Below are 14,095 nucleotides of genomic sequence, written 5' to 3'. Positions count from 1 at the left end.
ATAAATTAGATCTTTAGCTCATATTTTTATACAATCAATCATTGAATTTGTGGGATCCATTATTAATTTATATGAAATCTACGTAGGAACAAGATCCTCTCCAATTTATTTTGCATTGTAGAATATCCGGTTAATGGTAATGATCTCTCTAAAAACTAAAAAGACATGTTTATTAACAAAAAAATAATAATAAAATAATATATATTTTTAAAAATAATTAACAAAGAAAATAATAAAAAATTTTAAAAAACCAAGGGGTGTCCGGCCACCCAAGTTGGGGCTGGGGGTGGTCCGGCCACCCCCAAGGACTAATTCAATTTTTTTTTTTTTTTTGATTTGGCGCTTGGGGGTGGCCGGACCACCCCAAAGGGCCATGGGGGTGGTCGACCACCTCCATTGGGGTGGCCGGCCACCCCTTAGTTTTTTAAAATTATTTTTTTTTAATTATTTTTAAAATATATTATTTTATTCTTATTTTTATTAATGAGACATGTGTCCTATTTATGACCTTAGAATCTCTTTAGAGAGATCTTGACAATTTACTGGATATTCTCCAGTCTATTTTGGAGAGGATCATGTTCTATTTACATAAATCTATAAATTCAATAGTTAATTGTAAGGGAATATAGGCCAAATATGAAGAATTTATTGACCCCTAACATTTATCGCGTATTAATGCTGTTGACTCTCTTCTCACCTATAAACACATGCCTGGTCAGCTTACAAGTATGTTATATGAGACATGAGAAATCAATATTATTAGGAAGAGAAAAAATACACTTACCCCAAAATATTACCCTTTTGTCACTTGCATTATTAATAGACTTTTTATATGCGGCTCTTAATGGGTATGTACTATTATGGTCATGCTCAAGTATGATAACTACAATTGGTCTTTCTGGCCTACAATTTTTTTTTTTCAAAAAAAAAACACAAAAAACACAAAATATCACCCTTTTGTCACTTACATTATTAAACTTTAAAAGGTGACATTTCATCTTTTCAACTAGCACACATTTATACGGCTATAAATTACCCCATTAGTTAGCATTTAGCATTTAAATTGATTGAAAATTTCACACAGATGAATTTTTTATTTGATGATGCTAACTGCACTGCTACTAGCTAGTGGACAAAGAGGAATATGATCTTCTCCGGTCCATAATGGATTGGAGAATATTTAGTTTATAGTTACAGTCACAAATAGGACACTTGTCTCACTAAAAAAAAAAATATAAATTTCAGATTAAAAAAATTAATTAATCAATTAATAAAAAAAATAAAGGGGTGGCTCTTGGCCATAGGGGGTGGCTGGACCACCCCATTTTAGCTAGGGTGGTCCGGCCACCCCTTAATTTTTTATAATTTTGTTTTATAAATTTTTATTATATATATATTTTGTTATTAATGGGACATACATCCTATTTATGGCGTCAGGATCTCTTTAAAGAGATCCTGACCATTAACTAGATATTCTCCGGTCCAAAATAAACTAGAGAGATCCTGTTTGGAAAAAGAAGGGCATATAGCAACATCAAAGAGTTGACCTTTAACTTTAAGTGACCAGGGGGAGACCATTCTTCTGGCTTTTTTATGGTCTGGGAAGGTTTTTAGGACAAGCTGAAGGGTGGCAGGGGTGTCAGGTTTGGATTCTTTGTGGACTATAGTCTATATAGTTTATGGTAAACCAAAGAATGTCCATATATAAGGGTTGACTGCAAGGATCAGAAAGTTATGGGCGTCATTGAGAGGGATTGCAAGGAGGGAATGGGGTTGGATTGGGAATAGCTTGGATCCAGGTGGGGATTTGCTGGTTTTTCAAAGGGAAAAAGTGTCTGGATTGTCTCTGGATGGGTTTGGCATACAATGCTGGGCAAAGATAGGCTTCATGGACAATTTGGGTTTTGTATTCAAGAGTGTTTGTTCTGGTGGGGAGGGAATTCCAGGCCTTCTTCTAATGGAGAAGCTTAAGCCCATGCTGTCAGGTTGAGTTTTCATAAGGTTTTCCAATTTCCAGGGCAGGGGCATGGTTGGTTTGAAGGACAACTCTGTTCCAGCTCATGGGCAGACTTAACAGAGAATTGGCCCAAGGGTGAAGGGGGTCCAAATCCACCTTTTTTTTGATTGGGTTATGAAGAGAGATGTATTTTTAGTATGTGTTGGATCCAGAGAATATGTTATATGATATGAGACAGGACCCAGATAATTAAGGTTAGTAATTTTTTTTTTTTTTGGTGGTCATTTTTAGTTTTTAACTGATAAAAAGTTGGAAAAAAAAAATGTGTGAAAAGAGTTACCCAATATGTATAGCAATTTGATCCTCATGGAGTTTTTGGTCTTAGGACAAGTTGGTATTTTCTAGGAGGATATCTCTTGAAATCTTTTGTACGCCTTGTGTGAATTCTATTAAGGATCCCATGTGAGGCCCATAAAATAATTAATTGGTTAAAATATAAAAAATCTATAATGTAAAGTACAAAGGATCTCGTCAAAAATGGAGTATGGAACTTTGACAAGTAAACAGAACTTTTTTTACTTGAAAATCCTCTAAAAAAAGATCTGACCAAATGGAGCTGTTGATGACTTCATGAAAGATCCAATCAAAACACAAGAAATTGATCATGAATAATATCGTCTGCACTAATTACTTTGTTGATAAAGAGGCCTGAAAAAAAGGAGGCTTTCGCTCAAACTCACGTTTTTTTTTTTTCTTTTGAACATTGAAATCCTCCAGAAACGTTGAAACCCTTCAAAAAATTCAAGGAAACGTGCATGTTGACAGTTGCTTATGGGGTTCTTTTTGTAGGTCTGGTTTTAATGCAACTTGTGTATTATTTTCCACTATTCTAGTAGCATGCATTTTTATATATTTATTCATTTGTTGACTCCTGAATTTTTTTTGCTTTCTTTTTTGTTCCTGGCGATTGCTCTTTACCTGCAATATAAATGTGGTTTCCTGAGAAATTGTGGTTCAAGTTTTCTGAAGCTTCATTCAAGTAATTTTCTCTTTGCTTTTCAGAGGGTTAACTGGAATACTTTTAGTTTGTGGGTGTCATGTTAAGTCACCATCATATTGAAAATGTGCCATGTGATTAATTTAAGGCCCAATCCAATTGCTCCACGACTTCTTTCAGCAGCCAATCACCACGTGGGTTCTTACAGAGTTGAAGCTTAGAAAGTCATGATCAGTTCTGCCAAATGGCCAAATTATTTTTCTTTTTGTTTGCATTCAAGTAGCCTCCCTTAATTCTATTATAATGACAACTTTCTTTGAAAGTTGTACGATTTCTCTGCGTGGGGGTCAGGTCAGTCTATATGGACTTGATAAAAAAAATGGGATAGGTTCAGAGAAAAGGCCGTGTCTGAATTTTTTTCCACGCAAAAAGGTTAAGTATACATGGAGTGGTTGTGTGGAAATTAACTTTATGCGGCAGCTCATTGTCACAGTCCAGGAAAATGTATCGAAAAGAGGAAGCCTTGTGCACTGGTGGCTTCTTCCACATTTGTTTGTTTCTTGGAACCACCTAAGAAAATTCTGTTTCATATCCACAACTGAAATTGTCCCAGGTTGCACATTGCTTTTTAGGAACATTTCGTGGCATGTTTGTGATGTGTGCTGGACAGTAGACACCCTCAGCTTCATTTATATATATAGAGAGAGACCTAGCTAGCTCTCAATTGAGAAAACATAGAGGAGTTTGATATTGAAGCAAAATTTTGAAACAGAAAAATGCTCTACTGTCAACTATCATCACGCATTCGCATACCTTATGCAGTTTCATTACAACCTAACACAACTTGGAGTACCAGGTTGTTGCTAAAGACCTTAGATAAATGTTATTGTCTCACTAACTTTTCTATTTATGGTACTCATTTAATTAGCTCCATTCTTGTGTTTCCTGGGTGATTTACAGTTCAAACTTGAGCAATGAGAAGAGTGGTAAGTCACTGCAATGCATGCATCTGCATAAAGCACTCAAATGTTCTCTATATATAAAAATAAATCTTGGTAGAATTTTGCAGACTATTAAATGGCTCAGACTAACCTATATGCAATGTAATTAATGAGATCACAGGTCATTGCACAAGTGTCCCACGCAATGCCAATATGGAGAAACTGCGAAGTGGATATTTGTTTCCCGAGGTCAGCAGCTTCTGAATCGTCCACTGTCATGATTTTTCTTTCTTTTTTTTGCAGCCTTATTTCACTTTTGCTTCGTTAGATAGCCATTAATTACTGTTTGTTAAGCAGATATCCAGGCATGAGTTGGAACACACTCAGAAGTCTCCTCATGCAAGGTTGATAAGACTTGGCATTGGTGATACTACACAGCCTATACCAGACATCATAACATCTGCTATGGCGGAGGTAAATTTCTGGCTTTCAAATGTTTCATATAACTATTCTTTTTCCTTTCCTTTTTTTTTTTTTTTTTTTTGTATAGGAAAGATTTAGAAGACTTCCCTGACCACTCCCCATCTTCTTACCACCGAGCCAAGACCAGTATCACAAGTTTTTGTCTGATAGAGTGGAAGAAATATTGTGCTGGCTTTAATATCTTCTTTTTCGCCAAGAAAAATATATTTATCATAAGAATTGTTCTTTAGTAGACTTTTATCTATGTAGCAGTGAAAATCTATCTCTTGATTTTTTTTACATGCTCTTATTGATCCAAAAGCTAATTTATATTGTGTCTCAGTTGTATGCAGTAATAGCTCACTGTGCACTTCTATGTGCATGTCTAAGTTGAAGAAGGTTTTTTGTCATCATCAGTTTCCATTTCCACCACTTAAAGTCCAACTTGTGGGACAGAACTTGTGGCTGTATGCCTTTTGTCGATTGGTCTAGAGTTTTCAGCCTACAAGTTTAATTTTACTAGAGAAAAGGAACTCATAGCTACCGGCCAAAAAGGGCTCTCTTCAGAAAATCCCATCAATTTTTGGTTCTGAAAAAACAATTATATATGCTGTTTTCTTCTGTTTTGCAGCATGCGCATGCTCTATCAACTGTTCAAGGTTATAGAGGGTATGGAGCTGAGCAAGGCAATATGGTACAGTACTAGTGGCACTTTTAGTGCTTTTTATGAATTTATTATTTTGGTTGGTATATATGCCTATACTTTTATGGATACGGACTCAAAGAAGCAGAAAAACATAAGAAATTATTATTTTTTTTTTAAAAAAAAAAAGGTTTATGAGTGGAATTATGTATTCGAGATTTATACGACAGAGATAGTAAAGTTGTCCTGTCTTGAAGAATTATGTATTCGAGACTTATACGACAGAAATAGTAAAGTGGCCCTGCCTTAAAAAATTATATATTCGAGACTTACACGACAGAAATGGTAAAGTTTTCCTGCCTTGAAGAATTATGTATTCGAGACTTATTCGACAGAGATAGTAAAGTTTCCCAGTCTTGACGAGTAGCACGAGAAAACAGAATTCTTTACTCCACAAACACAAGGCAGGAAAATTTTTGAGTAGGTTTCATTTATTTCTCCATGCCTGGAATACATAAAGATTAGGATGTTTTGTCGCCTGTTTCCTCCTTCTACTTTGTCGGTTTACTGTTGTACTTAAACGGCAGAGGACACTAAAATTGCCATAACCTTTGAAGTTTGTTTGCCTTATCCCGTCATGTGGCTAATATTAAGCCTGTCGTCCAATTGGCAAGAAGACAAACTATGATGTCTGACTCAAACAAACCCTGCAGCCATAACTAAACATTAGAAATATTTCACTATAAATAGGGTCAAAGATTAAATAACGTGACAACATAAGATGTTGTGAAATTTAATCTAGACCATGAAATAATAGAAAGTGATTTTCTTGCTGCAGGCATTGAGAAGGGCTATTGCAGAAACATTTTACAGAGATTTGGGTGTTAAAGGAAATGAAATTTTCGTTTCAGATGGTGCACAGTGTGACATTTCCCGTCTTCAGGTGAAGCAGATAATTTACCAAAGCAGATAATTTATTAGTATTATTATCACTTTATAATGAAAAAATATGCTATAAATCTTGATCATTGGCAGATGCTTCTGGGTTCGAATGTCTCAGTGGCTGTACAGGACCCATCTTTTCCGGTAAATTTTTTCACCCTTTTTGACAAGATTCTCTGGTTTTAATTTGGGTCACCTTGCTGATGAGTAGTGTGGTTAATTATAATTACACAGGCTTACATAGATTCCAGTGTTATTGTTGGTCAAGCTGGCAAGTTCCAAGAGGAAACAGGGAAGTATGAGAATATTGTGTACATGAAGTGTGGGCATGACAACAACTTTTTTCCAGACCTATCGACAACTTCAAGAACAGACATCATTTTCTTTTGCTCTCCCAACAATCCAACTGGTTATGCTGCATCAAGGCAGCAGTTAAAGCAACTTGTGGAGTTTGCTAAGGCAAATGGATCAATAATCATTTTTGACTCTGCCTATTCTACTTACATATCAGATGAAAGCCCAAGATCAATCTTTGAAATTCCTGGAGCCAAAGAGGTTAATTTGTCACTCAATCTGGACCGTTGAAAAAATTACAACATATGATATATCATAACATTAACATATCATGTTATGCTTCATGAATACAGGTTGCCATAGAAATTTCCTCCTTCTCCAAATTTGCTGGCTTTACTGGCGTTCGCCTTGGTTGGACAGTGGTTCCTGAAGATCTCACGTACTCTAATGGATTTCCTGTCATGAAGGATTATGATCGAATTGTATGCACCTGTTTCAATGGTGCATCTAGTGTTGCTCAAGCTGGTGGACTAGCATGCCTTTCCAAAGAAGGTTACAGGGTTAGTTTTTACCACCCTTTCTATTGCAATTACTCATTCTTAATTTCTCTGTATGGTTCTAATTCTCTATATGATTGGCAATATTTTATACGCATCTAACATGAAATTAGCGAGTTAGGGTTGACTTATATAATATTATACATATGCCTCAACATGACCCAAATTTGACATGAAAACAAGAATTACCACACTAGTTCCCTTTCTTTCTTTCTTTCGTTTTTTTTTTTTGTTGGTAAGTAATCAGCTCTAAGGGGAGGAGGGAATGAGAGATTTGAACTAGTGACTTTCGCTTTTATAATGTGTGATTTCCAGTCAATTTAGCTACTCCGTAAAACCACTCGATTATGAATAAGTCCAATTCGATGACTTTGGTTTGTGTTATGAGTTAATGTACAAATGGGCACAAAGGAGGAGAAGAATCCTTTCTACAAGGGTAGAATTGTCCCCCAAAAAAAAGGTGTAATGACCATTCTACCCTTGTCAAATAAGGGATCCAAATCTCACAAATGAGGAGTGTCATGTGTCACATTATTGATGTGTGCACAGGACACAAGAAACAAGTAATATTTCAATTAGATGACCTTGGCTTGTGCCAGTGCACAAAGGGCACTAGTGGGGGTGTCATTTGTCCCCATTACTAATGTGTGCACAGGTCACTCTAATTAGATGGTTTTAGCTTGCGTTCTATGTCGATGTACAAAAGGGCACAAGTGAGAGGATGTCATGCCTCCCCCATCAAATCTAATGTGCACAAGGGACAGGACAGCAAGCCGATTAGATAACATATATATGACATCTTTAGAGTATTCCTGAGAATTCTAGTAAATAGTTTCCTTGTTTGAATGTTTGTTTCTGCAGGCCTTAACTAGAGTGGTTGATTACTACCGGGGCAACGCTGAAATAATTGTTGACACATTTGCATCTCTTGGGTTGAAGGTGGATGGAGGCAGAAATGCACCATATGTGTGGGTGCGCTTTCCTGGTTATAGTTCTTGGGAGATATTCAGTGAAATTCTTGAGAAAACACACATTGTGACAGTGCCAGGCAGAGGATTTGGTCCTGGTGGCGAAGAGTATATCCGAGTCAGTGCATTTGGCCATAGAGGATGTATTTTGGAAGCTTCCAGGAGGCTGAAAAATCTTTATAAGTGAATCCTTTTGCCAGTTTTCTTTATATATATATATAAAGATGGTTATGGTCGGCTAGATCCAACACCGGCTGCATTTCCGCTTACTTTTTTTCTCCCCTCTTTTTGTGTTTGTAGTGGAAATGATCCACCCCCGTTCTGTTGTAGCGTTTTCGTTAACGAATATACATAAGAATAAGAATTAATGTCATTTACTGGCTTGAGATTGGTTACATTGGTATAGCACCCTTACAAATTTAAGGGAAACATATGGATTTGATAAAAGGATTAATGGAGTGTTTTTCCCTAAAGTTATTTGCCCTTTCAAAATTGTTATATGAAGGCCGACATCATTATTAAGAAGTTACTTATAATGTTTTGACTTGGTGAAATATGATGGGATGGCCCCCTAACAAAATTGACAAATGTTAAACAATATGGCACAACACAGCATTGTTAATGCATTTTAAATTAAAATAATAATAATTGGTATAAAAAAGTTAAAAAAAAAAAAAAAAAAAAAGATTGTGCAAAAGTTGGTATGATTGCTAATCTATTTATGATGATGAAAATATAAAAAAACAATATGATTTTGGTCGGTTATGTATGGCCATGGTAATTAGCTTTGGTCGATGGACAAATCATATGCTAAGTACAAACCTTTTTTTGGATGAATTAAGTACAAACCTTACGAAAAGGAAGAGGCCCACTGGGCCAAAATATGAAAACTGCGTTGGAATATGTAGTGATCTTCTTAAAGCCCTCTCTAGGATTTAGGATTTATATTTGCAAGTGATAAAAAATAAATAATATTTTTTAGAGAGTTGTTAAGCATCCTAACATTTTTTTTCAAATTCTTTTTCTCAAATGATCCGGACCCCACATTCATTTTAGACAAAAAAATAATATAAATCTATTTATTTATTGAATAGACCAGATCATTTGGAAAAAAAAATTTAGAAAAAAGTGTTGGGATGTCTAGTATTATCCATATTTTTATCCTACAATGTTATTCTGAAATAATATAAAATTCAAAGAGTTTTAATTGATATTTTGATCGGATCAACTAATGCACTGAAATGATACAAAATTTTTTGACCGTATCACGATAAATCGGGCTAGTACATGATGCGGGATGGGAAAATAATAAATTAGTCTTTAGTTTTATTTAGGTTTTATATTTTAAGAGTTTGTATTTTGCAATTTAATAATGAGCTTGGTCCATAGTCAGTCAGAATAGGGTTAAAGTTATTTTATAATTAGATAATGGGCTTAGCCCGAAGTGAGTCAAATTAGGTTTAAAGTTATTTTACAATGTCTATTTAAATGTTCGGTGTACTCTATGGAGATCAGATGATGATTAATAAAAATATGTTTTCTTTGATGCATGATTGTTCTCTTTTTCTTGGTGGTGGGACTCTACCAAACCTCATTGTTGACCGGTGAGACTCTGATCAACTTGGTTTATCTTATTTTCTGTTATTTTTTATATATTTCCGTTGTTCTCCTTCCGTCTTGTGTCAATGCACCAAGCGAATACAAGTATATTTTAGAGTGATTCAACCATGTGTTAATTATTTAACTTATAGTCCTTGTCATATATCTACTGCCTATTTATTGAGAACGGATTACACATGTTATTCAATAGGAGACCAAATATGTCAGAAAAGGCAGCATATTGAAGACGATTAAATGGTATGAGCTCAAGTGTACCAACTTTGAATTTTTATTGTAGTCAATATAGTCACGAGACTCAAAGTATAATCTACAACATATTGCTAATAAAACAATTAAATCGTATGATAGCCTAAAATTTATTTGAATATGTAACTTTTATATAAATTATTTCACAATATATTATACAAATTACTAGTAATTTAAACACTAAATTACTGAAAATCCCGATCTTATAAAATGATGAGGATACGGTGCAAAAGCATAATATAAAATAAAATCTATCCTCTTTGCTGACGACCACCCAAAAATTCTCCCATTTATCTCTTTATGAAAATGCATACATATCTCACACGTTTCAGAATTCACATGGCAACCTACCTGTCAACTGCCAACCATCAAAATGTATGTAGACCTGGTTGCTTGCCTTGGTCACCAAGCCAATTAACATCACTTTTGTCTTTGCCTCCGGGATTGGACGCCGCCATGAAAAAGTCAAAGCATTGGAAGACATGTGGGTCTGTCACTGCACTCGTCACTTGCTTGTCCCCCAAGCCAATCCAAACGCCTATAAATGGATCATCACCGTTGATCTCAACCAACAACCAATTCAACACACAACCATATTCTTGGGCAATGGCAGCGGGATATGGTCTGGCTGAAATCTACGTCTTGAGAAAGCTCCACAAGGAGAAAATGAAGACAACGGAAGAGGAAGAAAGAGCCGATTATAATGTCGGTGTGATTCATCACCAGCTCAAACAGAACAAATCCAGTGGATGCTTCTTCTGGGGTTTCAAGAAAATCCATCCAAACACTACTTCTCGGACAATTTGTGCTGCAAAAGATATGGAGACGTTGGGTACTTCTAAAACTTGATTCTGGGTTGCTTAATTTGCTTCATTTTTTTTTTTTTCTTTTTTCTAATTGAAAAAGGTGAGAAGGGGCAACAGTGTAATTTATTCTCTTGTGCGTTACCATCGGAATTTTCACCCATTGTGAAATGTCCGATTTGAACCATAGTTACTGCTTCATTGATTATATATATATATATTCTATTTCACCTCAGCATTCAAAAGTTTGTGTCTATCAATGTTGAGGAATCGTGCATCTTTGTAATTGTATGTATTTTTACATCATAAGAAAATATATAGATTAAATTTGTTGTTTGTTGCACTTGTCAATTTAGAACTGTCAAATTTTGACACAATCCGTAAATTCGAAATAAACCCAACACGACATTAAAAGGGTTGAGAATGAGGAATTTTACATGTTTAATTAAATTGGTCGAATTATGGTTAATCTATATAGTTCCATATTTATGTTTCGACACAACTCGAACTCAACATGAAACTTAATGGATGACAATTTTTGACATAACCCGTAAACCCAATACGAACTTTACATAAAATTAGAGGGTTAGGGTCGAACAATTTTTCCGGTAACTTATATACTCTTATATTTATGTCTTGAGACCACTTAAATTCGACAAAAACAATTAAAATTATAAGAAAATTGTACTAAAAAACGTCGGTATGCCACGTGGCACTTTATGAATTCAAAGTGTAGAAGATGAGGAGGCGGAATTTAAGTGTTGGATGATTATATATATCTTACTTTTTAGGTAGTATTGTAGATAATAATGCAAGTGTAGGACCCAGTAGATTTTACTCGTATGTAACATCAAATCACACGTCGATGCATAAAGGCATCAAGGGTTCTTTTTGGCCATTTGTAAAAAGACCTTTTTTTTTTTTTTTTTTTTTTTTTTGAACTCTTAACTTTAGTAAATTAGGCTTACAAATTACATTAAAGGCGGTCCTGATGCACGTGACTTGAAAGCTTGGCACGTGATAAAAGGAAGTGCAAGCTTAGCTGTGAGTGACAGCATGATGCCCACTTTGAATAGAAATTGAAACGCAGTACCAAACCCATGTGCACCGGTGTCCACTGAGACCCCACGGTGCCCATTCCCATGGCCGGCTTCATTGCATGCTCCTATGTCTTGGCTGCACCCCAATGTCCCTTTCTTTCGCACAAAGCCCTCCACTTGGATCATTTCTAGCCTTCAATCCTTGCATTTATTGTTCTACCTTTTTCTAGTTTATATCTATAGACGATATCATCTCAACCAATTTTTTGATCAATTGTTGTTAAAACAAAAAAAGTCATTTAAAAGTCGGTGGAGACGGTTATGTCGGGCATTAGATGAGGTATCTTCTTATTGTTTGGACCATGCTTATGTATAAGAAATTGACAATTATAATCATTTAATTAATAGACTAACATTTTCTCATTAAGTGAGGCATAACATGATAAATATTAAATTAAAATTGAAGATGTATTATGGAGACAAAATTAAATTGTTACTTATCCTAAAACTACTACACATTGACACGTTAGTATAGTGAAATAAAAGTGTTATTATGTATAACATTTCTCTTCTCACTAATAATCACTTTCACTGTATTTAAAAAAATAATGCTACAAATTACAATGACATCTCACAATTATCCTGGTATGTTGACATGACATAGTATAGTAACCCTTGGATTATTCCTTGTTAAAAAAGAATAAAAAAATAAAAAAAGAAGGGGCTATTAGACTCTGTAATGTCAACATAGTGGGATAATTGTGGGGGTAGTAGTGGTGCGGTTTCTAGCATTTATCTTGTACAAATAGAGTAATGTTATATGCTCTCATATATTTTTATCTCATAATGCGAACGTGTTAGTCATATCCAATTCTTAATTATTATTATTTTTTAAATAAAAACTGTTTTCATAACATTTGAATATTTTTATCTCACAATTTTGATCTCACCATCTCATTTTTTATCTCACCATCTCATAAATAGTTATGTTTTCATAACTATTTACAGTAATTACCTTTTCCCTCGTGAACTATAATGTATTTTTACTTTGTCCCTATGAACTTACCAACTGTGACACCCGATCCCTATGAACAAAGTGACAATGTGTTATAATTTATGGGGACAAAGTGAGTTGGGCTGAGCGTCGGTCAGTAATGTCGGTTTCAGTATGAAAATTTTATTTTCGCCTTTCGAATCAACAATGTCGGTAAAGTCGATTATTTCACCGATTTATTTTGTCAAATTTTATTTTATTTCGCATTTTGAACTAAATGGCGGTCGGTAAAGTCGGTATCATTCAGAAGTCGGTAAAGTCGGTGTCGATAATGTCGGTATGTGGAAAAGTGGCAAATTTGTCGATAAAGTTAGTCAAAAGTCGGTCGGTAAAGTCGGTATCATTCGGAAGTCGGTGTCGGTAATGTCGGTATGTGGAAAAGTGGCAAATTTGTCGGTAAAGTCAGTTGAAAGTCGGTCAGTAAAGTCGATTCAGTTAAAAAACCTCTTCTGCTTACTGAACCGAAAATTTCGGAATTAAAAAAAAAAAAAACAAAAAAAAAAAAGCATGCCGCCTATTGTTCGCTATTTAGTCAGTAATGGTTGGTGTCGGTCAAAATAGGTCGGAAGTCGGTAATTTGCTCAACCCTAAAAGTGACAATGAATTGTAGTTCATTGAGGCAAAGTGACAATAAATTGTAGTTTATGGGTGCAAAGTAACAGGTAGACCGTCTGAATTGACGCTTTTGACTGACATAATGGATCTTTGATTGGCGGAATGAGAGTTTTGAGCACAAACTAATAGTTCATGAAAAAAAAAGTACCAAAACATTGTAGTTGATAAAGAAAAAAAATAATTACCCCTAACTATTTTTACCCGTACAAATGTTAACCCATACAAACTATTTTAAGGAGTAAACGTTTGTACGGGTAAAATAGTGGCATACCATAATATTTTATGAAGGTTTTTGGAAATCTCTTTTATGCCATGTCTCTTCTAAACTATTAAAAATTAAATGTAAAATTGGATGAAATGGCAACGCTGAATTGTAATATAGGGACAGTCCAGTCTTTTCCTCAACTTAAAAAAAGAAAATTCTCTGCATTTCATTATCGAGAAAAAAAAAAAAAAAAAATCATTCCCCTACTGTGCTGACTGCTGAAAAAGGAGAAGGATTAAATGGAGATGATCCATAAGAGGGCAAATTTGTCTAAAAAAACTAAAATGACAAAATTGCCCTTCTAAAAGCAAATTTCTCAAAATTTCATTTAAAATAGAAAATATCATGTTTCGCTCATAAATAGCAACATACATAAGGAAATTTATTTTTATTTTTTCCCGCTCTAAAAGGATGAAAGTAGAATAAAGAAAGAAAATGTAGCATTTTCCTACTTTCCTCCATTATGCTGAATGATATTCATTTGGTATTTAATGCTCATTTGGGTATAACTTCATAAGAGGAACACAAAATTTAAGCATATTTTCTTAACAATACATAATTTGTACAGTAAAATAGTTTTTATTCTTATTATTTTTTGACATATCCGTATAAGAGGGAGGAAGAGAAATTTGAATTAGTGATTTCTGTTTCATTAAGTATGGTTCCCGCCTATTAAACTACCTCTTGAAGA

General features: G+C 34.7%; 1 protein-coding gene across 2 annotated transcripts; it reads left to right on the top strand.

Moving 5' to 3' along the window:
• The first annotated feature begins 3,699 nt into the window (after positions 1–3,699).
• On the top strand, positions 3,700–7,948 carry LOC132167731 (putative LL-diaminopimelate aminotransferase, chloroplastic). Of its 2 annotated transcripts, none has more exons than XM_059578755.2 (10): positions 3,700–3,810; positions 3,915–3,940; positions 4,077–4,144; positions 4,253–4,369; positions 4,989–5,051; positions 5,839–5,943; positions 6,036–6,086; positions 6,177–6,497; positions 6,590–6,796; positions 7,655–7,948. In XM_059578755.2, the coding sequence occupies exons 1-10, from the start codon at positions 3,731–3,733 to the stop codon at positions 7,946–7,948; spliced, it is 1,332 nt and encodes a 443-aa protein (XP_059434738.1). In that variant the 5' UTR covers positions 3,700–3,730. The 2 variants fall into 2 exon arrangements, with proteins under 2 accessions (XP_059434738.1, XP_088369827.1); XM_088513701.1 differs by having other exon boundaries at positions 3,915–3,941; positions 4,069–4,144.
• Positions 7,949–14,095: the final 6,147 nt, after the last annotated feature.

The sequence above is a fragment of the Corylus avellana genome, chromosome 2 (assembly GCF_965113065.1).
Source record: "Corylus avellana chromosome 2, dhCorAvel1.hap1.2, whole genome shotgun sequence".
Classification (NCBI taxonomy): domain Eukaryota; kingdom Viridiplantae; phylum Streptophyta; class Magnoliopsida; order Fagales; family Betulaceae; genus Corylus; species Corylus avellana.
The sequence above is the reverse complement of the archived record's forward strand: the minus strand, read 5'-3'. Positions and strand labels throughout refer to the sequence as shown.

Excerpts from the sequence above, each read along its gene's own strand:
- LOC132167731 (XM_088513701.1), top strand. The coding sequence starts at position 3,731 with ATGCTCTACTGTCAACTATCATCACGCATTCGCATACCTTATGCAGTT. Across the intron at positions 6,087-6,176 it reads TACAGGACCCATCTTTTCCG|GCTTACATAGATTCCAGTGT; the intron begins GTAAATTTTTTC and ends ATAATTACACAG. Across the intron at positions 6,797-7,654 it reads TTTCCAAAGAAGGTTACAGG|GCCTTAACTAGAGTGGTTGA; the intron begins GTTAGTTTTTAC and ends TTGTTTCTGCAG.